The sequence below is a fragment of the Nycticebus coucang genome, chromosome 5 (assembly GCF_027406575.1).
Source record: "Nycticebus coucang isolate mNycCou1 chromosome 5, mNycCou1.pri, whole genome shotgun sequence".
NCBI classification, from domain to species: domain Eukaryota; kingdom Metazoa; phylum Chordata; class Mammalia; order Primates; family Lorisidae; genus Nycticebus; species Nycticebus coucang.
In genome coordinates, this window is record NC_069784.1 from 57479895 (window position 1) to 57504555 (window position 24661).

The 24661-nt window shown below is 41.2% G+C and overlaps 1 protein-coding gene across 1 annotated transcript; it reads left to right on the top strand.

The window, feature by feature from the left end:
* The first annotated feature begins 7446 nt into the window (after positions 1 to 7446).
* Positions 7447 to 9127, top strand: LOC128586768 (cornifin). The gene is made up of 2 exons (XM_053592864.1): positions 7447 to 7551; positions 8595 to 9127. Exon 2 carries the CDS (start codon positions 8614 to 8616, stop codon positions 8833 to 8835), a length of 222 nt encoding a protein of 73 aa, XP_053448839.1. The 5' UTR covers positions 7447 to 7551; positions 8595 to 8613; the 3' UTR covers positions 8836 to 9127.
* The last annotated feature ends 15534 nt before the right edge of the window (positions 9128 to 24661 follow it).

Below are 24661 nucleotides of genomic sequence, written 5' to 3' on the forward strand. Positions count from 1 at the left end.
GGAGACAATAGGGGTTTAAAAACAGAAGATCCCATACAACTTTCATACCAAAAAAATTTATAAGAAATGTAGAGTTTTCTAGAGCCACGAGACATAAGATTTAATTAACAATAGCATTTTAGTCTCTATTTTTATGAAATATAAGTTGTAGTTTTATTTTTCTATAACTATTTTTAAAAATTCCTATACTTTTTATTATAATTTTTTTAAAAATAAAAGAGATTTGTGAGCATTTTGTTATAGATCAGCTAATAATACTTTCGGCATGTCATTTTCTACCTGGATATATTACTTAAAAATGAAAACCGTATTTGAAAACTCTTCAAACTATAGTGCACATAACTATTTTTATTTATTTAATATTTTTGCTACATTCAAGTAAGCAATGTTCTTACTACTAAAATAAAGAAATAATAATAATCAAACAAAACTTGCTCTTCACATTGTATGTACTTATCAGGATAGGTTATCTTCTGTGACAAAAATGCCCCAAAATGTCTGTGATTTCATACCATAGTATTCTATCTCTTTTGGGAGCCATAGTTACTGTGGGTCTGCCGGAACTCAGATTCCTTCTGTTCCATGGCTCATGATCTTCAGCAGGCACTCTTTCCACTGTCTTCTACTACACACAGAGAAAGAAGTGGGAAGGAAGCACACAATCTCTTACCTCCCTGGATACGGAGGTGATGGTCTGTGTTTCCAGTGATGCATTAACTATAAGCCACCCAACTATACATGGCTGTGTGTCCTGAATTAGAAGAAAATAGGATGTCGATAAGCTCTCACAGCTCTATCACAGTCCAACCTTGGCTGCCAAGTGTCTATTTACTTTCTTCTTTCTACAAATGGACATGCTTACCTCTTCTCCAAGAGAGACAACTCAAGGTCCAGTGCCGTCACTGTGTCCACTTCAGAGTCCAGGATCTCTGTGTGACATATAGTCCTCTCCATCATATCCTTGCCATATGGCTATTCTTGGTACAGAAAACTAAGAAGTAAAAAGATCTACCCACTGCCAGAATCCAGTTTGCAGTGGTGGAACGGAGACTGAATAACCTCAGTAGAAACTTCCATGGGGAAAACAGAATAAAGGGAGATATCCAGTATCTGATCCACAGGAATGCTGAAATCCCTCTGAGCAGATACAATGAAGTTAACCTTTTTATCAGAGGTGATGGAAATTCTTTGATAGAACACTAGCTGCACTGTCTGGAAGGCACTTACCCTCTGGGCACAGTTCATCTCCCATTAGCCTCCCCTGAAGTGGATTGCACGTCCTCTTCAGGGGCAGTGCAATTCCAGCTGCTCTAGCTGCCTCAACACCACTTATGGACTTTGAATGAGCTTATGTTTTTTTAGGAAAAACAATGTCATCACAAATTGAGCAGCCTCCCAATTTGATTCCAGTCAACTCCCTTGATGATGACTCTGCCCAAAGTTCTTTTCCCTGACCTCAAGCAAAGCTAATTTCTTTGCCCTCTTGGCCCAATTTCTCTTTTTCTTAAGGTTATTGCTGCTGCCCAGTGCCCTCAAAACAGCGCAGATAGGAACACTACATCTTAACCTCATTTTTTTTTTTTTTTTGAGACAGACTATGTTACCCTAGGTAGAGTGCTATGGCGTCACAGCTCACAGCAACCTCAAACTCTTGGGCTTAAGTGATTCTCTTGCAACCCAAGTTGCTAGGTGGCTATCACAACACCCAGCTATTTTTTGTTATTGTTGTCATTCTTGTTTAGCAGGTTCTGGCCAGGTTTGAACCCACCAGCCCCAATAAATGTGGCCAGCACCCTAACCACTGAGCTACGGGTGGCGAGGCACCAAAGATTATTCCTAATGGGTCTTTGTTGCTCTTGGTCTTGTCTCTTTGCCTTGGGATTTAGAAGTAGCCAATTCTCATCAAGTTTTTGTACTCTGTTCCTCTTCATTCTACTTGAAAATTGGCCATTTTCTTTATGAATTCATCAATACATTGTCAAAGAAAGCCAGTAGTAGCCAATGCTTGCCAAATCTCTTCATCTTTTCAATGACTACAGAATTACTGGGCAATTAGTTTGCTTTTTGAATAACAAATAACAATTTTACTGCAAGTTTTAACATATGTTCTTTAGCATAACTTTTGGGAGGTGCTAAGGAAAAACAGAGGCATCCGGATGCCCCAGTAACGCCGGGAGCCCTTGATTCCAAACACATGTAAAGCCAATATTGTCACATTGTCACTACATGAAGGGAAGAAAGTTTCCCAATGTCTAAGACACCAAAGAAAAGAACTATAATGAGTTACGAGCCAGGATTTTGGATAGGAAACCATTGAGGGCCTTCATTGGGTCCTATGTAACCAAAAGACAAGACAGGTGTCATATAACTATTAGCAAAGAGGACATTAGGATAATTTTCTCTAATATTCAGTTACTCTCATATCAGCATCCCTTTTATAATAACCTCATAAACCTATACTGTAATATTTAACATAATTTTATAAATGGTTTTTTTTAAAATCAAAATTCTATATTGTGAAGAACTAAAGTCTGCTGAAAGAGCATTTTCTTGGTAAGTAAACTTTCTGTCCTCAAAAGACTCTTGTATACATATAACACAATACTATGCAGCCTTAAAGAAAGATGGAGACTTTACCTCTTTCATGTTTACATGGATGGAGCTGGAACATATTCTTCTTAGTAAAGTATCCCAAGAATGGAAGAAAAAATACCCAATGTACACAGCCCTACTATGAAACTAATTTGGGACTCTCACATGAAAGCTATAACCCAGCTACAACTTAACAACAGGGGGAAGTGGGAAAGGGGGGGGTGGGTAGAGGGAGGGGAATCGGTGGGATCACACCTGTGGTGCATATTACAGGGGTATTTGCGAAACTTGGTAAATGTAGAATATAAATGTTTTGGCACAGTAACTGAGATAACGCTGGAAAGGCTATGTTAACCACTGTGATAAAAAAGTGTCAAATGGTTTATGAAGTGAGTGTATGATGCCCCATAATCATATCATTGTATACAGTTATGATTTAATAAAAAAATTAAAAAAAAAAAAAAGACTCTTGTATACAACATCAATCCATTCTTACATTGATAACCATCCCCTTATAGAACAGAAATTCTCATAACCAAGAAAGTCCAAGGAATGTAAATAACATTTTGGCACCTGCAGAGACTTCCTTAGTGCATTATATTCTGAACTGCAATGGTAGAAGAAGCAAGATTCATCTTGTCCTACAGATAGTGAATAGCAGGGAGCAAAAGCAGAGAGTGAACTTGTTCTTTAGCCCTCGCCCCTCTCCCACCTACTCTTCCACCCAGCTTCAGTGTCTCTGGAACATCTCAGGCAGGCTCCAGGCTCAGAACATCTGCATTGGACAGATGTTCTCTTCACTTGTAACTCTTCTCACAGAAATCCAGATAGCTGATCACTTCCTTGGAGTACTTTCAAACATCACCTTCTCAAAGAGGGCTCACAACCACCACTCACTGCACCTCTTTGATGTTCCCAATTGACTTACAGCACTATTCCTTTTTCCATAGCCTTCAATATATAATTCACACAGGCATCACAGTTCTTTATATTTATTTTCATCTTCCCCTATAACTCCATAAGGGTCAGAAATCCCAAAAGTTCAGAACATGATTTGACATATTATAGGCACTTGATAGTCACTGTAATAAATGAATTGAAGTTCCTTTATTCTACATCTGAAAAATTCTCAAATTTTTCCATTGCTATCAGCAATCTGTTCTAACTGCAACGTTGAACAGGTCCTCCAGTGCAGAACACACACTTCATTAGGGAGGTTCCAGAACATGTCACCACCAGAAGATCCCGACTTATCATTTCAGATGACTCATACTTAGCTTAGGAAATAACTGATCCTGCCCAATCTTGGGATATTCCACTTCCCTCCATGCAGAGCTGCAATCTCCCACATGGTTGAGCATGACTTCTTGGTATTCATGTCTATGTTGGAACAATAAGATTATGTTTTGAAACTGAAAGAAAGAAGAATATCTGATGCTTTTGTGCTTTTTCTCATGTGGTAGGGAGAAAATTTAGATATTGTGTAAAATGGCTTTGCTTTGTTTTATGGTGCATTATTTTGAAATGTGCATGGAGAAGAGAGTTAGGCAGATGGCATTAAAATGAAGAGAATGAAAACACAGTCTCCATTTGAGAAAGAATTCCTCCATGTTGACTTCAAAGAAGAGTGAACTGAACTTGGTCATTTTCCCCAAGAAGAATTTACTTCATTAACAGAGGCTGTTTAGTTAAAATAAACTTCATTATAGACAAAGAAAAAAATTCTTGTGATCACAATTTCAAAAGTTTAGTATGTCGGGGCGGCGCCTGTGGCTCAGTGAGTAGGGCGCCGGCCCGGTGCCGAGGGTGGCGGGTTCAAACCCAGCCCTGGCCAAACTGCAACAAAAAAATAGCCGGGTGTTGTGGCAGGCGCCTGTAGTCCCAGCTGCTCGGGAGGCTGAGGCAAGAGAATCGCGTAAGCCCAAGAGTTAGAGGTTGCTGTGAGCCGTGTGACGCCACGGCACTCTACCGAGGGTGGTACAGTGAGACTCCGTCTCTACAAAAAAAAAAAAAAAAAGTTTAGTATGTCTTCCTTAATGTTATTCCTTAATTTATACAATGTTCTTTTCTACCTAAGAAAAGATGCATTTTCTTTAAATAATACCATACAGATGAAATATATTCATAATAAAACAGAAATTTCTGGTAAATAAAAATGCTAAATAGGAAGGGAAGGGAAGCAACCCTATGCCATAATGGTTTTAAGAGCTGAAAATATATGTTCACAGGCTGGACAAGTACTACCCTAGCATATAAGAGAAACTCTTCCCTTTAGCCCTGAAGGAGACCCTCTATTAACCACCACTACACAATTTCTCCTCAGTGACCACCTCCCTAGTAGCCACCTAGACCATGTCTATGCAAGGCTTACTCTTTGAATCATCTGGCCATCAGCAGCATATTCCTCAAAATGAGAACAGCCTCCAAAGTTGCACAGGCCAAAATATCACAAAGAAAAATGGAGCCTGTCTCTCATGGCACCCCCATCAGAGTCTTTAAAACCTGTCATGGCGAGAGACGGCATCTTCACCAAGTTTCAGCCTCTAATCTCTCTAGGATGAGGTTAAACAGAGAAGACTTCTTTCTTAAAATTTATAGCATGCAACATTCCGGGAATAAGCTGAGCAAAGATCATCCTCAGCCACATCCACCTTTCCAGAGTCTCCAAAGAAGGAACTTTTTCAAATTTCTTACAGTGATCCATCTGACTCTGTGTTCTGGACCTTGATTCCCATCTTCTGATTGTTTAGTGTTTATATATCTGATTCCTGGTTATCTTAACAGCATTTCTCCAGTAAGTTGTGACTAACACTAAAGCATCATGAAGTTTATTTGGGAAATGTGGTCTCCATCAGGAAGTTGATTTGGGAAATGTGATGTTGGGGAAGTAAAATAATGGACAAAGGGAATCTGAGAAGGAAGGGATGTCCATTCCAGGAGGCATTATCTTTTTGCACATTACCAAGAACAACTAACGGTCAAGCCTATGGGACTTCTTAATAATCTTTATAAAAGTGTTTCAGAACTCTTTGACCTGGGGATGAGGACAGGAAGTGTTTATACACAGCAGTCTTTCACTCCCCCTCCCCCTCTCCCCCATTTGTCAAGTCTGGGCCCATGTGCTTTAATTTTAACACTTCATAGTTGTACACACAAGAGCATGGTATTTCAAGGATGCACTGCACAGCAGTATCATAAAATCTTGGGATCAGGAAGAGAGGGGCACACAGAAGGGTCCTGTAGAGAAGCTTTGTCAAGAGCTCCTGCACACAGCTCATCCATGCCTACATGAAAAGGGCCACAAGGCAGTCGCCCAGCCTCAAAGCTGAGGTTCTGGTCAGCAAGGCCCTTACTGTGGTGGCATGGAGCAGGAAGATTGCCTTAGGTCTGAGAATCCCACCATGTCAGCAACAAGGCATACTTGAATTCCTCTTGTAGAGTTCACAGGGAAGGGAGTTAAGGGCATGCTTGTAAGAGACCTTAAACTTAGACATGGCAGCATCAGTGGTCCCAGCTCAAAGGGAGGTGACTACTTAAACTCTAGCAGGTAGAAAAAAGAGATGGGTGGGGGAAAATAACAAGCATCCGGCTCTTGCTGGGCCCTTACCTCTCTTCTCAGTTCATAGCGTTAGCTTGTCACAGAGCAGTACTTCCCTTATGAGAAACTCCTGGGTAGTTCTCGAAGTGGCCTCTGGTGTCTCTTTACAAATAACACCCTCCATTCACCTATCCATCCAAACACCCATCCATCTGTCCATCCATACATCCACCCATCCACCCATCCCCCCATCTATCCATCCATCCATCCACCCACCCATCTACTTACTCTGTAATTGTCAATTCTCTGAGCAGCTACTACCCCCCAGGTACCATGTGGAAATAGAGGAAGAACAATGGCTGGGGAAAGAGTGGGAGATGACATGGCTGTGGAACCAGCAGGTACTCCACAAACATTTAGATAAGCAAAATAATGAGTGAAGGGCCATCCAAACACTTTGGTTTGAGGGGTTGCATATTATAGGCATGCCTGGATTAAGTGACCTCAGCTTCATCTTATCTTAAGCAGAGTGAGCTATGGCTTAAGGGAACAGGGAATACAGCTATCTTGTTCCTGTGTCGACCACAAAGAAGAGAGCACCATTAGAGACAAAGTATTCAGGGTCTGCTGTCACATTAGACAGTATTAGTGGGTGGCCTAGAAGGGCCAGGGTGCTCCAGAGCTGCCAAAACTGACCATCTTTCCAGAGTTTCACTCTGGGAAGTGAAACTTGGCACTACTCTTTACTAGTTGATGTCTTCCTGCCCTTATTCTGTTGACTCTGAGTCTTTTCGTGGAGAGAAAGATGGCCTTTTAGGCAGAAAAGAATATTTTTAGCCTTCATTCTCCTTTTTCCTTCCAGGCCTCAGTATATTGAGCAATGGATGAACAGTATTATTGCTTTTTTCCTGGGAAAATTCAGGCCACCATGTCCTTGGCCTCCCAGTAGAACTGGGAACACATACTGTGTATCTCCATATCTGCTTCAATATTAAGAAGTTTGACAAACCTCCCCTGTGCTAAGGATTAGGGCCTTCCAGAAAAACAAGCCTGTTTCTGGTTTCAGCAACCCTAAAACTTCTTCCTTCTCATTCTTTTAGACCACACTGCCCTCTCTATAAACATTACACCTAGTTACATGGGTTGCTCACTGGGGATAAGGCCCAGGTGACATCCTTGTCAGACAGCAAATGCCAAAAGAAAAAAGAAAAAAAAGTCAAGTAGGTAGTTTCATCACAAAAGATGAGTCAACAGGTGGATGAGAGAAGAGAGGTGAATCATGTCTGACAGGTAAGGAAGACACACCAGCCCCAAAAGATCCCATTTCCTGCAGGCAGGGCTGTTCTATGCATAAAAATCCAGGAGCCTGGGAACACCACACAAAATCTGAGTGAGACAGCCTGTCTGTCTCTCCACACCAGGTGAGTCTCTTTACTTGGAACCTTTTACCTTCCATTCTAGGTATTTGATTTTTATGAGAGCCCTGTTGGCATTCTTAGTGTCTTTTTCTCCTCCTTATTGAAATTCAGTCATAGCCATACAGACTGCTCATTGGAATTATAACCTTGAAGAATATCTTTGTTTTGAAAAAGAATCATGGTGTGGGCTTGAAGGGTCATGTGACATTATTGGTATCCTGTGTTGGTAAGAAAGGACAGGCTTGTGCAAGGATTCAGAGTAAGTTAGCATCAGATAAGAACATTATAATTATTTTTTATTTATAATTTGAATGCAGAAAATTTTATTCTTTCAAAAAATTATTTTGTGTGAATTTACTATATTGGGCACTTTGGTTATGAAGAAATAATTCAGACAGTAAGAAACTTCTTCCATAAAAATACAATTTATGGAGGAAAATGAGGGTTAAAATGCAATATTAGAAGTCATCAGTGCCAGGTGATAAGGGTAAGTGTTGGGGTTGGGGCAGATATTTCTGAAATCTTGCTCTAGAAAAGCCACCAAGAGGACCACACGAAGGCATCTGTGGTGGTTGGTACTATCTAAACAGGCAGAAATGAGAAAAGCACAGGAGCCACCTTAGAAGTGGGATCATTTGGCCATCTAGAGAGGTCTGGGTTATCCTTTTGGTGGTAGCCATGCTTTTTAGCAGAAATAAGTGAGTGGATTGAAGGAATTGTTTTGTTGGGTTTTTTTACCCAAATAATATCACATTTCCTCATGATCCAATATTGCAAATTTCATATTCCTGCTAGGAGCCTATTGCTGTGCTGTGTTGCTAATTTGGCTCTAAGATGTGTAGACACATCTTAGATGTCTACGAGAGACACCCAGCTCAAGTGGAGCAGAGCAAAGCACCTTTAAGTTCATCCCCTTCAAAGGTTCAGAAATCATCAAAGTATTCTTTGAGGGAGAGGGACAAGGAGCATTTGCTTAATAAGAGACCTAAAGTGACATTGTTTGTCCCCTGGTCATTCCCTGTTTAATTGATCTATTTTGTCTCTAGCACCAGCCACCATTGAAGCATGAGTTCCCAGCAGCAGAAGCAGCCCTGTATCCCACCCCCTCAGCTTCAGCAGCAGCAGGTGAAACAGCCTTGCCAGCCTCCACCCCAGGAGCCCTGCCACCCCAAGATCCCTGAGCCCTGCCACCCCAAGGTGCCTGAGCCCTGCCACCCCAAGGTGCCAGAACCCTGCCCCACAAAGGTCACTCCAGCACCGGCCCAGCAGAAGACCAAGCAGAAGTAACGTGGTCCACAGCCCAGCCCTGGAAGAGCCACACACCAGATGCTGAGCCCCTATCCTGCTTTGCTTATGAGTCCCATCTCCCTGTTGACCTTGAACTTAGCATGTTGTCACCCCAAAACAAGTGCTGTGAAGCTTTCCTTCACATACACTCTGAGCTTCTGAATTAAACTGAAGGTCTTAGCACCGGTCCCAGTTTTCAGCTGCTCAGAATTGATCTGAAGAGGGACTTGAGGTAGAAACAAGTGATTCAGCTCCATTAAGCTCTCTCGTATTAAATGCACTTTCAGTTCTACTCCTGTCTGTGTGTGTCATTAGCTCTACAACTTCATTCCTCTCCCATGTGATGCAAGTGCTGTGCAAGAGTTTGGTGAAGAAGGGCTCTGTCCAGAAAACATCTGATTTTTGCACCAGGTGGGTGGGGAGCTGCTCCCCACCAAGCATACGTGGGTTGCCAATGGGAGGTTGTGTAGGGCCACTCAGAGAATGCTACTTTTGGCATCCATGGCCAAAGCAGAGCTGTCCTCTTACAGCTCACCAAGTCATGCCAGCATTTAGTTAGCACCTGTCCAAGCTGACTCTGACTTGCTCACCCTGGGTGCCCTGCTCTGAAATCTGGCTTCCAGAATGCTGATTTGTGAAGCTGATTCCCATTTATTTCAAGAAACGTTGTTTCTACATTTGTGGATCTATTCCTTCTCACTCATTTCTTCCTGATACCCACAACTTGGATTCCTAACACACCCAAAGACTCATTCACTCACTCCTTTTTATTTCAATCTTTTTCAGTCTCAGAGCACCCATCTGGGCCAGAGGGGGATGTGGAGAGTTTACTGTGCTTGCAGGGGCATTTACAGTGTCCTAGAGGGGTGTATTTCACTCCCTACTCCACCCCTCATTCAAACACAGACACACACACATACACAAGATCTGGAGTCCTCACAGAATAACACAAAAACTGACCCAGGTTGGAAACTGTTTCTTTCATGTGTGGTGAAGTGTGAACCACAGAAAATGAAGATGTGAAACACTCCCTACTCATATTCCTAGGGTATCAGAATAATTGAGGTGAAATGAAAGGAGACAGAATTATCAACAGTGTTTTCATGTGTATGTACATACATATTTTTTATTGTTCGGGATTCGTTAAGGGTACAAAGAATTAGGTTACACTGATTCCATTTGTTAGGTAAAGTTCCACTTATTATTGTGTCCCTCCCCCAAGAGGTCTGCCATATACCATGTCCCCCACCCCACTCCTTCATTCCCCTACCCCACCCCTTGTATTAGATCATCTACTGCCTTTATATTAGAATTGAGTACACTGGATCCTTGCTTCTATATTCTTGTGATGCTTTACTAAGAAGAATGTGTTCCACTTCCATCCAAGTTAATACAAAAGATGTAAAGTCTCCATATTTTTTAGTGGCAGAAGAGTACTCCGTGGTATACATATACCACAGCTTGTTAATCCATTCCTGAGTTGGTGGGCATTTAGGTTGTTTCTGCAGTTTGGCCATTGTAAATTGAACTGCAATAAACAGTCTAGTACAAATGTCCTTATGATAAAAGGATTTTTTTCTTCTGGATAGATACCTAGTAATTGGATTGCAGGATCAAACGGGAGGTCTAGTTTGAAGTCTTTGAGGGTTCTCCATACTTCCTTCCAAAAAGGTTGTATTAGTTTGCAATCCCACCAGCAGTGTAATAGTGTTCCTTTCTCTCCACAGCCACACCAGCATCTGCAGCTTTGAGACTGTGTGATGTGGACTATTCTCACTGGTGTTAGGTGATATCTCAAGGTAGTTTTGATTTGCATTTCTCTGATGATTAGGGATGATGAGCATTTTTTCATACATTTGTTGGCCATTCATCTATTTTCCTTAGAGAAGATTTTATTCATGTCTCTTTCCCAGTGATACATGGGATTTTTTTTGTTGATTAATTTGAGGATTTTTTTTTTGTTGTTGATTAATTTGACTTCTCTGTAGATCCTAGTTATGAAGCTTTGGTCCAACTCACAATATGCAAATATCTTTATCCATTCTGAAGGTTGCCTATTTGCTTTGGTTGTTGTTTCCTTAGCTGTACAGAAGCTGTACATATATTTATATAAAAGATATGTTGCTTCTTTATGTTACTGGGAAACAAAATAAATTACCCTGCAGTCATATGAGACAGTTTTCTTAGGTTAGAAAATGAAATAATGAAAAAAACTATGGATCTTTGGTATTACTCAAGAAATGATAATACTTTTGATCATGATGTTTTCACCTGATTGTATTCTTTAAAATCATAGTCTATTTGAAAAAATGTTTACCCTAAAAGTCTTATTATCTTAAGGGTTTTCTTGTTTAATTGGTAGATAAAATCTTCTGTCATAGTGAACAGTTTCTGCCAGCACCAAAATCAATTAACCAACCAAACAAAAATGTCTTCTAATCATGCTGTTGTTAATTCCTTGATCAGCATAGGTTAACTTCTATAACAAATATCCCCTATATCGTGACTCACATGTGCAAGTCCAATGTGGGTTAGCAAGATCTTTACTCCATGCAGTTCTAAAGAGAACCAGGTCCTTCCTCTCACATGTTCTGTCCATCATTTAGTGCCTTGCCCCCCTTCAGGCACAAGGGCAGGTAAATAGAATGAATATGGAGAAGCTACCCCTGCACTTAACCCACTTGAAACCAGAAATGACATACATCCCTCCCATTCTCATTGGCTTGGGTATAACTTGGTCACATACCTCTACCTATCCTAAAAATTCAAGAAATTTAGTTTACCAGTGTAACCAAAAGAAAGGAACACACAGATTTGAGTGGATTCTTTGAGCTTCTCCCTTAGTCTACCCCCCTGGTCCTCAAATACTCATTCACTCCTTTTGTCTCACAAGCAGAACACAATTTCCCAAAGAAGAAACTCCATAACCCCACCCATCTCAAAAATCTATGGGTCTCTATGTGGTATGAAATTCTATCATGTGTTCATATGACTCCCATTGGCTCAGAAGATTAGGAAATAAACAAATGTACCACTTCTCCCTGTCACCCAGCTTCCAATGGCAGGGCAGGTATAGGAAACCTAAAGAAAAGCTGTCTTGTGCAAAAGGGAAAAAATAGTGGGAAACGGCAGACACTAGCCCCCATTCTGGAGTCCAACTAGACAGGCATTGTGAAGTCACACTCTTCCCCAACATCCCCAGAAGAGATAGAGTTTCCCGGATAAGACATTGAGTCTTCTCTCTGAAAGGAACTCCTTTTTACCTTGTTGTGCATGTTTCTGCCGTCAGTAAAATTATTCTTTCTACTCTGTTCTCTGTGGTAAAACCTGAAGTGTGCATTGGGGATCATGCTCTCCTTGGTTAGGTAACATCATAGCTCACAAGCCAAATGTTATTTAGGGCTCTTGGAAACAGGCTTGGATGTGTTGTTTTGAGATCCAACTTATGGTTTCTTTAGCAATATGAGTCCTCAAAAACTCAGTAGACTCATTTATTTGCTTCCAGTCAGTTCTGTGTGATTGTAGCTATACCCAGCTGTCTTTCCCAGACAAAATTCTTATGCTTATCTTATTTATTTGATTCCTTTTCCCTTATCTTTCTTCTCAACTGTGGCTTCTTTGACACTATTCTTGGTTATTTGAAAAAATAGATGGGAAGGCACCAAACTATAATGTAATCGTGACTGCAATCATGAGTCTTAATGAACTTTTGTCTCTCCAAACCATTCTTCATTTTATCTCTAATATCTAGAAATAATCAGTTTCCCCAATTCTGCAGATTTCTAGTTTCCCCCATTTCCTTTATTTGTATATGCAAAAGAGCCAATTTTTCTTTTTGTCTTAAAATAGCTTCATTGAGAGAATTCACATACCATAAAATTTATACCTTTAAAGTGTGCACGCCGTAGTTCTTAGCATATTCACAGGTGTATAATCTTCACTAAAATCTAATTTTGGAATTTTTTTTTTTTTTTTTTTGTAGAGACAGAGTCTCACTTTATGGCCCTTGGTAGAGTGCCATGGCATCACACAGCTCACAGCAACCTCCAACTCCTGGGCTTAAGCAATTCTCTTGCCTCAGCCTCCCGAGCAGCTGGGACTACAGGCGCCCGCCACAACACCCAGCTATTTTTTTGTTGTTGCTGTTGTAATTTTGGAATATTTTAATCACATCCTCCCAAAACTTATCAATGAGCTGGCAAAGCATGTCTGCCCTCTTTCAAGACATTGTACTTTTGGAGGCAGAGCATGATGGTGGACGGGAAGGACATTTAGCTAAGCTTTCCTGGAACAACAGGTGAGAGTGAGTGGGCTAGATCATTCCCAATGTGGAATATTGGTGTGGGTGGCAGTTCGGGGTGTGCAGCAAGGTGGTGGGTTGCTGGACTTGGAATGTAATCCCAAGCTGTATAGACTGCCAGGAAAGGTTCTGCCCTGCGGATGCAGTAGCTGCAGGTGGCAGCGGCAGCAACCAGCCCCACCACAGAGGATTGCAGTTCTCAATTCATGGGAAAACTAGGTATTGTGTGGAAAGATTGGTGAAGTGTAAACTCCTAAGTGGAATTAAGCAACCATAGTGTGATGCCATCTGATACGGCACCACCTCCGTTAGGTGGCAGGAGAGACATTCACACAGGGAAAGATCCCAGATACAAAGAGGCTATTGTTTTGGAATTTGGGAGATGGCAGTCACCGCAGGCACCTTTCCATGTGGGCCAGGTGCAGCAATTTGAGTCTCACCTGCAGACAGTCGTCCTACACTCGGAACTGGCCAAGGATATCCCGCACTTCATGGGGAACTGCTGTAGGGAGAATTTGTGAAACATGCCTGTGAAGATTTTTTGAGATCAGTGGAATCAGCAGTTGGGCAGGGTCTAGGCGCCAAGGGGGTAAACAAACACCAAGAACAATTGTAGCCGGAAAACAGGTATATGCCTGGGACCCACTCATGATGCCACCTGGTGTCCAGAATGTATATTGCAGCATGAATATATTCCTACTAAAGTCGATCCCTATAGCATATATATAGTCGTGTGTTTAGATATATAATTTTGTTGCCTTTTTTCTCTCTTTGCTCATTCTTTTTGCTTTTTTCCTTTTTTCTTTCTTGTAGGAGTTATTGTTAAATTTTTTCTTAGTTATTATTTTTTTCTCTGCTTCCTCTTTTTTTTTTTTTAAGACAGAGTCTTGCTATACTCCTACCCTTGGTGGAGTGCTGTGGCATCGCAGCTCACAGCAACCTCCAACTGTCTTGGACTGAGTGGTTCTCTTGCCTCAGCCTCCCAGGTAACTGGAGCTGCAGGCACCCACCACAGTACCTGGCTGTTTTTTGGTTGTGGTTGTCATTGTTGTTTGGCAGGCCCTGAGCTGGGTTCAAGCCGGCCAGCTCTGGTATGTGTAGTTGGTGCCTTGGCCACTGGGTTATGGGTGCCAAGCCCTCCCCTTCCTCTTATGGTTGCTGAGAGTGCTTACATCAGGCTATTCGAGTTCTTTGTTTGTTTTGGTTTTGGTTTTTGATTGTTTGTGTGTTTGTGTGTATGATTTTTGTTTATTTGTTTGTTCATTTTGTTTCAATGTGCCTTGTGTTCTGCTAAAACCTCAGGTTGGCTATTTTCCCTAACTCCAATTTTTACATTCAACAAGAGCAAAGGGGAGTGGAGAATGATAGCTAACTGAAGCCAGTTTTCAACAGAAGCTCCCATTCAGAGAGAGAGATAATGGTCAGAAATAAACCAACAAAGCTGATGGGTGGGAGCTGAGCTGAGAGAAGAGATTGATAATTGCACATCTCTGCTGAGGCAAGCTGCAACTCCAAGGAAACAAATTTCAGGTACAGAACTCACCCCAAAGAGGACGTGTGTCCATCCCCTCCCCCAAGAGAGTTACTTGCTTGCTGTGAGATCTCTACTAGTGAGTGGTGAACTGAGGTCCTCTTCTCTCACCCCACAGGAGTGAGTTGCTGGAAGCTCGGACTCCTTCTCTGGAGAGCCCTTGCTGTGAACCTGGGCATTCTATTGTCTGGCATGAAGGTTGAACAAATATTTTTCCTGCCACTTTGAACTCCCATTGCACCCTTCCCCCTGGCCTGGTGATCTAGAAGCCCAACTCCTGCAGAGACCAGAACATTAGTGGTTCTTTGTTAAGACTGGACATTGCATGGTCTGAGGTAGCACAGCTACAATGTAACTGTGAATCTGGTAACAGTGCAGAAAGGCGCAGGGGGGAAAGTGTCTGGCTTGGCTATGAAAAAAAACCAATTCAGCAGTGGGTGGAGGCTTGGGTCTCTGTACAATGGGTGGAGGCTCAAGAACAGCTGAGGCATGGGAACCCGAGTAGAGACACCTCCCACCTAGCAACAGCATTAATAGAGCGACCCCACTAGAGTCAAATTTTGGAGAGACACCTCCCCAATTCTGTGGACTGCTGGAGGGAGCTAGATCTCATATTGCAGGGATACCAGCAGAGCAGAGCAGCTGAGGCAGAGGCACAGTCTTGAGGGCTAAAAACATTTGCTTCTTTGTTAACCTCTGATTTGGAACAAGCTCAGATGGAGCACTCCCCAGTTTCCATTGGGCACCTGAGGTAATTAGACTTCAACTCCCCAAGCTGGCTGGTGGCAGAGTGTAGTCGCTTGGCTGATGAGGCCTTGACTTCCCTCTGACTCTGGCAGGCCCAAATCCCTGGCACATTTGCTCATTGGAGGGAACTGGGCCACAGCCCCATGGAGCTACCAGAACCTGGGTGTGAGAGAGGTACAAGGTAAGGAAGGAGGCACCAGCCTCCCTGGACTATTTTGCTGGGTGGGCCTATCTGACTCCACAGAGCACCAGAGTGAGTTACACTTGAACTGCCAGTGGACCCTCACTTCCTAGATGCTGAAGACCTTTAAACTGTCCCAACTGATTGGTGTTGTGTTGACCGGGACAATTGGATTAGAACTCTTGACCTGGGCTGATCATCTGGGGACCCACCAAGGTTGTATCCTGCTTGTGTTGTTGTGGGAGTGTGGGCTTCTCCTCTTCTAGTTGTTGCCTGTTCAGGGGAAGGGTGTCTTAGTTGCTTATATATCTTCACAACTGAGATTTCAGCCCAAAGCCCCTGATTCACTAGGATTGGACAGAGACTAGCTGAATACAGGTCAGAGCCATCTAGCCCTACCACAGCAAGCAGGTCCCTAGAGAATCAGGCTGTAGTATTGAATGGGACCTTTGTAAAGCTCTGGGAGGGAAAGCCACAATCACCAGTCCCAGTTCTTTGGTAAAGGGCTGGTTAATTACAACTCCAGGAGCCCTTAATTCAATTTCACCTTGCCAGTCTCTCTAGCCAAATGGTGAAAAATAATCACGGGGCAGAATCAGTCAAAAAACTCTGGCAACATGAATAATCACAGTCGATCAACTCCCCAAAGGAATGACAAAGGAGACACAACAGAAGATCCCATTCATAAACAAATGGCTGAGATGTCAGAAATTGAATTCAGAATTTAGATTGCAAATAAGATTAACAAAATGGAGGAAAAGTTGGAGTTCGAAATTCAATGAGCAATTCAAAAGTTATCTCAAGAGTCAATGAATTCAAAGACAAAAACAACAAAGATTTTGACAAATTGAGGCAAGAATTTACAGCCCTCAAAGATCTGAGAAATACAGTAGAATTCCTCAGTAATAGAATGAGTCAGGCAGAAGAAAGGTTCTCTGACATTGAAGACAAAGCTTTTTAATGCTCCCAAATGCTGAAAGAGGAAGAGAAGTAGCGAGCAAAAACAGATCATTCCTTGAGAGAATTGAGGGACCACTCCAAAAGAACAAACATTTACCTTATAGGAATCCCTGAAAGAGAAGAGGATGGTCCAAAAGGCACAGATACTCTACTCCAAGAGATAATGGAGGAGAACTTCTCAAGCATGGCAAGAGATACTGAAATTCAGATAGCAGACAGGTTCAGAACCCCAGCATGACTCAATCCAAATAAAGCATCTTCTAGGCACATTGTAATTAACTTCACTAAAGTTAATATGAAGGAGAAAATTCTGCAAGCACTCAGATGTAAGAAAATCATAACCTACAAGGGGAAGAACATTAGAATGACTGCAGAAACTTTTCAAGCCAGAAGAGGATGGTCATCCACCTTCAATCTCCTAAAACAAAACCAAAACAACTTTCAGCCCAGGATCCTGTATCCAGCTAAATCGAGCTTCATTTATGACAGAGAAGTCAAATACTTTAATGACAAACACACATTGAAGAAATTTGCCATAACTAAATCAGCTTTTCAAGATATTCTCAGACCCATCCTCCATAATGACCAGCACAATGATCTACCACCAAAGTAAATGCACTCTGAAATTCTTGACCAAAACCCAATTTCCACAGTGGTGAAAAGATTTAAAATATCCACTGGACTTTTGAAAAACTTGACACCCCAAACATTACCAGGTTTAATAATACTCTCAATTAATGTGAATGGCTTAAATTGTCCTCTTAAGAGGCATAGGTTAGCTGACTGGGTACAAAAACTCAGGCCGTATATCTACTACATACAAGGATCTCATCTTACCTTAAAATATAAATACAGGGTGACTCAGGGTGAATGAAAGGGCATCTGTAATCCGGGCAAATGGAAATCAGAAAAAAGCAGGGGTAGCAATTTTATTTGCAAATACATTAGGCTTTAAGCCAACAAAAGTAAGGAAAGACAAGGATGGACACTTCATATTTGTTAAGTGACACTCAACATGATGAGATGTCAATTATTAACATTTATGTGCCTAACCAAAGTGCTCCTCAATTTGTAAGGGAGACCCTAATAGACATGAGCAATTTAATATATTCCAGCCCCATAATAATTTGAGATTTTAACACCCCTTTGACAGTGTTGGATAGATCCTCCAATAAGAAACTAAGCAAAGAAAGTTTGGACTTCAACATCAACACACAACAATAGAATCTAACAGATATCTACAGAACATTTGATGCTAACAAAAGTGAATACACATTCTTCTCATCAGCCCATGGAACATCCTCCAAAATTGATCACATCTTAGGTCACAAGGCTAACTTCAGCAAATTTAAAAGTATAGAAATTATTCCATGTATTTTCTCAGATCATCATGGAATAAAGTTGAACTCACTAATAACAGGTACCAACATACTCATAAAAAAAGATATGGAAACTAAATAACCTTATGCTGAATGATACCTGGTTCATAGATGAGATTAAGAAGGAAATTGCCAGGGGGAGAAGACAAGATGGCTGACTGAAGCCAGCTTTGCACAGAGGCTCCCGTCCAGAAGGAGAGTTAAAGGACAGAAATTTAGCAAGTAACCTGGTGGATTAGAGCTGCAACAAGAGAGAAGGTTGAAGAACGCACATCAACCCTGCTGAGGCCAGCTGAGACCCCAAGGATACAAACAAAAGGTACAAAATCCATCACCAAGTGGACGGGAGTTCCCTCCCCCATGAAAACAGCTCAGAGTACCTCATAAACAAATGAGCAGAGTTCAAAAGTCCTCGCATTATACTCCATGGGAGAGACCCTCTAAAAACTGGACTTACTTCCCCTACTAGGGTGCCATGGTGCTCTCCTGCCAGGCAAAAAAACTGTGTAAAACTGTATATATTCTCTACCTGCAATTCTGAGCTCCCAGCACTCCCCTCCACTCTCACTCTGAGGTCTGGAGTCTAGTCCCCCAGAAGTCTGGATTCTTGGATGATTTCTCAAGGGGAGTGGACAGGGCCTGGACTGCAGCTGGTCAGTGCTGATTCTGTGGCATGGGAGTGAGGAGAGGACAGTCAGCTGAGAGGGAGCCACGCCAGACTGGCGGTGCCCCGAGGCACAGAGCAGCAGCTGTTTTGGCAACAATAGGGCTCACCCCTAGATATTCTGCAGTCACACCCCCTGTCTCTCTGGGCAACCAGAAGCCAGGCATCTTCTCAGGTGGCAACCACTGGGGGAAGATCTGGGATGAAAACACATGCCCCATGAGTAAAGGGTTTGCCTGAGGTGGTACCGGCATAGGTGTAGCACGGGGACTAGAAAACGCACATGTAGTGCTGGCTGACTCCCAGGGCAGGGCTGACCCAGAGGACTGCTTTACTGAGCCTAAGATGCACCCGGCACTCAGGGGATCATCAGCCTAGACAAAAGAGAGCAAGAGGCTAGAAATGACAGCTAACCAAGCTGTGAATACAAACCTTTGCAGCAGCAAAGACAAGGCCTGAGGCGCAGGTTCTGTGAACTCAAAACAGCTTCTCTTCTGCAGGATAATTTAGCCAGGACAGAAACAAATTCCACAAAGTTGTTCTGTTCAGTCAGTAACATCAATCAGGGGTGGTGCTGGGAACTGAGTGAACATGCCCCAGTCTCCATCAAGCCCCCAAGGTTCTCAGGCCTCAGCTACCCCTGCTGGATAGAGGCAGAGAGTAGTGGCCTGGCTGAGGAAACATAGATTTCCTTGTGATTCAGGCAGGTGCAAACCCCTGGAGTATCTTTTCATTGGAGGCAACTGGATCACAGCCCTGCAGGGTTATCAATGACTGGGTGTAACAGAGGTGCACCAACCTTCCCAGACTAATCTATTTTGCTGGGTGGGTCCTCCTGACCTCACAGAGCACCAGACCAAGTCATATTTGAGTTGTCAGCAGACCCCTGTGATCTAGTTGCCAGAGACCTTTGAAACTCTTACACCTGAGACAGGTGCTGACTGAGACAATTGATTTGGTCCTTTTGAACTGAGCCAATCGCCCAAGGACTATTCAAGCGGTCCCCGGGCAGTGTGGGTGTAGGAAGGTTTGGTTTTCCTTTTCTAATTCTTGACTGCGGGGGGGGGGGTGACTTAGCTGCTGGTATTTCTCCACAGCTGAGACCTCAACCCAGAGTAACTGTTTCACTAGGGTCAGACAGAGACCAGCTGAAAACAAGACAGAGCCACTTAGCCCCACAACACCAAGCAGGTTCCCAGTTTCTCAGGCCATAGCACATTACAGGTCCTTGGCACAACTCCAGAGAAACAGGTACAGACACCAGTCCCAGCTTTTGGGCAAAGGGCTGGTTAATCACTACTCCTGGAACCCTAAGCCAACTCTTCTTTATTCACTCATCTAGTCAAATGGTATAAAATAATCATGGGGCAGAATCAGCGGTAAAACTCTGGTAACAGGAATAACCAGAGTAGATCAACCGACCAAGGAAACATATGGCAGATGCAACTGAAGATCCCATTCATAAACAGCTGGCCGAGATGTCAGAAATCGAATTGAGAATTTGGATTGTAAACAAGATTAATAGAATGGAGGAAACTTTGGAATTAGAAATTTGAGCAGCAATTCAAAAGTTGGAATTAGAAATTCAAGGAGAAATTCAAAAGTTGTCTCAAGAATTTAACAAACATAAAGACAAAACCACCAAAGATTTTGATGCACTGAATCAAGAATTTGCAGCCCTCAAAGATCTGAAAAATACAGAAGAATCCCTCAATAAGAGAGTGGAACAAGCAGAAGAAAGGATTTCTGACATTGAAGCTTTAGAACGCTCCCAAAGTCTAATAGAGGAAGAAAAATGGAGGGCAAAAATGAATCATTCTCTCAGAGAGCTCTGGGATAATTCGAAGAAGGCTAATATCCGCCTCATTAGAATCCTTGACAGTGAGGAAGTGGATTCGCAAGGCACAGAGGCTCTTCTCCATGAAATATGAAAGAGAATTTTCCAGACATGCCAAGAGATTCTGAAATTCAGACAGCAGACAGTTTTAGAACCCCAGACGATTCAATCCCAATAAGACATCTCCCAGGCATATCATAATTAACTTCACTAAAGTTAATATGAAGGAGAAAATTCTGAAAGAAGCCAGACGTAAGAAATTCATTACCTACAAAGGGAAGAATATTAGAATGACTGCAGATCTCTCTGCTGAAACTTTTCAAGCTAGAAGAGGGTGGTCATTGACTTTTAATCTCCTAAAACAAAATAACTTTCAACCCTGGATCCTGTATCCAGCTCAATTGAGTTTCATTTATGATGGAGAAATTAAATACTTTAATGACATTCATATGTTGAAGAAATTTGCCATAACCAAAGCAGCTCTTCAGGATATTCTCAGACCTATCCTCCATAATGACAAACCCAATCCTCTACCACAAAATTAAACTCACTCAGAAACTTTTGATCAAACTCCAACTTCCACACTGGCGAAAGGATTAAAAATGTCTACTGGACTTTCAAAAAACTCGATACCCAAAATTTTACCAGACTTATCAATATTCTCCATTAATGTGAATGGCTTAAACTGTCCCCTAAAGAGGCACAGGTTGGCTGAATGGATACAAAAACTCAGGCCAGATATTTGCTGCATACAAGAGTCACATCTTACCTTAAAAGACAAACACAGACACAGGGTGAAAGGATGGTCATCCATATTTCAGGCAAATGGTAATCAGAAAAAAGCAGGTGTAGAAATTCTATTTGCAGATACAATAGGCTTTAAACCAATAAAAGTAAGGAAGGATAAGAATGGTCACTTCATATTTGTTAAGGGTAATACTCAATATGATGAGATTTCAATTATTAATATCTATGCACCCAACCAGAATGCACCTCAATTTATAAGAGAAACTCTAACAGAAATGAGCAACTTGATTTCCTCCAACTCCATAATAGTTGGAGATTTCAACACTCCTTTGGCAGTGTTGGATCAATCCTTCAATAAGAAGCTGAGCAAAGAAATTTTAGATTTAAACCTAAACATCCAACAGTTGGATTTAACAGACATCCACAGAACATTTCATCCCAACAAAACTGAATACACATACATCTCATCAGCCCACGGAACATACTCCAAAATCGATCACATCTTAGGTCACAAGTCTAACCTCAGTAAATTTAAAGGAATAGAAATTATTCCTTGCATCTCCTCGGACCACAATGGAATAAATGTTGAACTCAGTAACAACATGAATCTGCATACTCATACAAAAACAAGGAAGTTAAATAACCTTATGCTGAATGATAGTTGGGTCATAGATGTGATTAAGAAAGAAATTGCCAAATTCTTGGAACAAAATGACAATGAAGACATGAACCTCTGCAATACCACAAAGGCAGTCCTATGAGGGAAATTTATAGCACTGCAAGCTTTCCTCAGGAGAACAGAAAGAGAGTAAGCTAACAACTTAATGGGACATCTAAAGCAACAAGATAAGGAAGAACATTCCAACCCTAAACCTGGTAGAATAAAAGAAATAACCAAAAGTAGAGCAGAATTAAATTAAATTGAAATCAAAAAAATTATGCAACAGATCAATAAATCAAAAAGTTGGTTTTTTGAAAAGGTCAATAAGATAGATAAACCTTTGGCTAACCTAATCAGGAATAAAAGGAGAAAATCTCTAATTTCATCAATCAGAAATGATAAAGATGAAATAACAACACACTCCTCAGAAATTCAAAAAAATCTTTAATGAATATTACATGAAACTTTATTCTCAGAAATATGAAAATCTGAAGGAAACTGACCAATACTTGGAAGCATGACACCTTCCAAGACTTAGCAAGAATCAACTGGAAATGTTGAACAGGCCAATGTCAGTTCTGAAATAGTATCAACAATACAAAATCTCCCTAAGAAGAAAAGCCTGGGACAAGATGGCTTCATGTCAAAATTCTACCAAACTTTAAAGAAGAGCTAGTACCTATATTATTAAACCTCTTCCAAAATATAGAAAAAGAAGGAATACTACCCAACACATTCTGTGAAGCAAACATCACCCTGATCCCCAAGCCAAGAAAAGACCCAACAAGGAAAGAAAATTAAGGACCAATATTACTAATGAATATAGATGCAAAAATATTCAACTAGATCCTAACAAACAGAATTCAACAACACGTCAAAAATATTATACACCACGACCAAGTGGGTTTTATCCCAGGGTCTCAAGGCTGATTCAATATACGTAAATCTATAAATATAATTCTGCACATAAACAAATTAAAAAACAAAGACCATATGATTCTCTCAATTGATGCAGAAAAAGCTTTTGATAATATCCAGCATCCCTTCATGATCAGAATACTTAAGAAAATTGGTATAGAAAGGACATTTCTTAAACTGATAGAGGCCATCTACAGCAAACCTACAGCCAATATCAGATTGAATGGAGTTAAATTGAAATCATTTTTCACTTAGATCCGGAACCAGGCAAGGTTGCCCATTGTCTCCATTGCTCTTTAACATTGTAATGGAAATTTTAACCATTGCAATTAAGGAAGAAAAGGTGATCAAGGGTATCCATATAGGGTCAGAAGAGATCAAACTTTCATTCTTCACAGAGGATATGATTGTATATCTGGAAAACACCAAGGATTCTGCCACAAAACTCTTAGAAATGATCAAGGAATACAGCAGCATCTAGGTTACAAAATCAACATTCATAAGTCCGCAGGCTTTATATATACCAACAATAGTCAAGCTGAAAAAACAATTAAGGACTCTATTCCGTTCACATTAGTGCCAAAGAAGATGAAATATTTGGGAGTTTATCTAACAAAGGATGTGAAAGATCTCTATAAAGAGAACTATGAAACTCTAATAATAGAAATAGCTGAAAATGTTAACAAATGGAAAAACGTACCATGCTCATGGCTGGGAAGAATCAACATTGTTAAAATGTCCATACTACCCAAAGCAATATACAATTTTAATGCAATCCCTATTAAAGCTCCATTGTCATACTTTAAAGATCCTGAAAAAATAATACCTAGTTGTATATGGAATCAGAAAAAAACATCAAATAGCCAAGACATTACTCAGAAATAAAAACAAAGCAGGAGGAATCACACTACCAGAACTCAGACTGTACTATAAATCGATAGTGATCAAAACAGCATGGTACTGGCACAAAAACAGAGAGGTAGATGTATGGAACAGAATAGAGAATCAAGAGATGAATCCAGCTACTTACCATCATTTGATCTTTGACAAGCCAATTAAAAACATTCAGTGGAGAAAAGATTCCCTATTTAACAAATGGTGCTGGGTGAACTGGCTGGCAACCTGCAGAAGATTGAAACTGGACCCACACTTTTCACCATTAACTAAGATAGACTGTCACTGGATTAAAGATTTAAACTTAAGACATGAAACTATAAAAATACTAGAAGAAAGTGCAGGGAAAACTCTTGAAGAAATCCGTCTGGGTGAATATTTTATAAGGAGGACCCTCCCCCCCCGGGCAATTGAAGCAGCATCAAAAATACACTACTGGGACTTGATCAAACTAAAAAGCTTCTGTACAGCCAAGAACACAGTAAGTAAAGCAAGCAGACAGCCCTCAGAATGGGAGAAGATAGTTGCAGGTTATGTCTCCAACAAAGGTTTAATAACCAGAATCCACTGAGAACTCAAATGTATAAGCAAGAAAAGAACAAGTGATCCCATCTCAGGCTGGGCTAGGGACTTGAAAAGAAACTTCTCTGAAGAAGACAGGTGCACAGCCTACAGACACATGAAAAATGCTCATCATCCTTAATTATCAGAGAAATGCAAATCAAAACTACTTTGAGATATCATCTAACTCCAGTAAGATTAGCCCATATCATAAAATCCCAAGACCAGAGATGTTGGCGTGGATGTGGAAAAAGGGAACACTTCTACACTGCTGGTGGGAATGCAAATTAATACATTCCTTTTGGAAAGATGTTCAGAGAACACTTAGAGATCTAAAAATAGACCTGCCATTCAATCTTACAATTCCTCTACTAGGTATATACCCAGAAGACCAAAAATCACATCATAACAAAGATATTTGTACCAGAATCTTTATTGCAGCCCAA

Bases quoted from the DNA above. Each gene is read 5' to 3' on its own strand.
- LOC128586768 (XM_053592864.1), top strand. From the start codon at position 8,614: ATGAGTTCCCAGCAGCAGAAGCAGCCCTGTATCCCACCCCCTCAGCTT.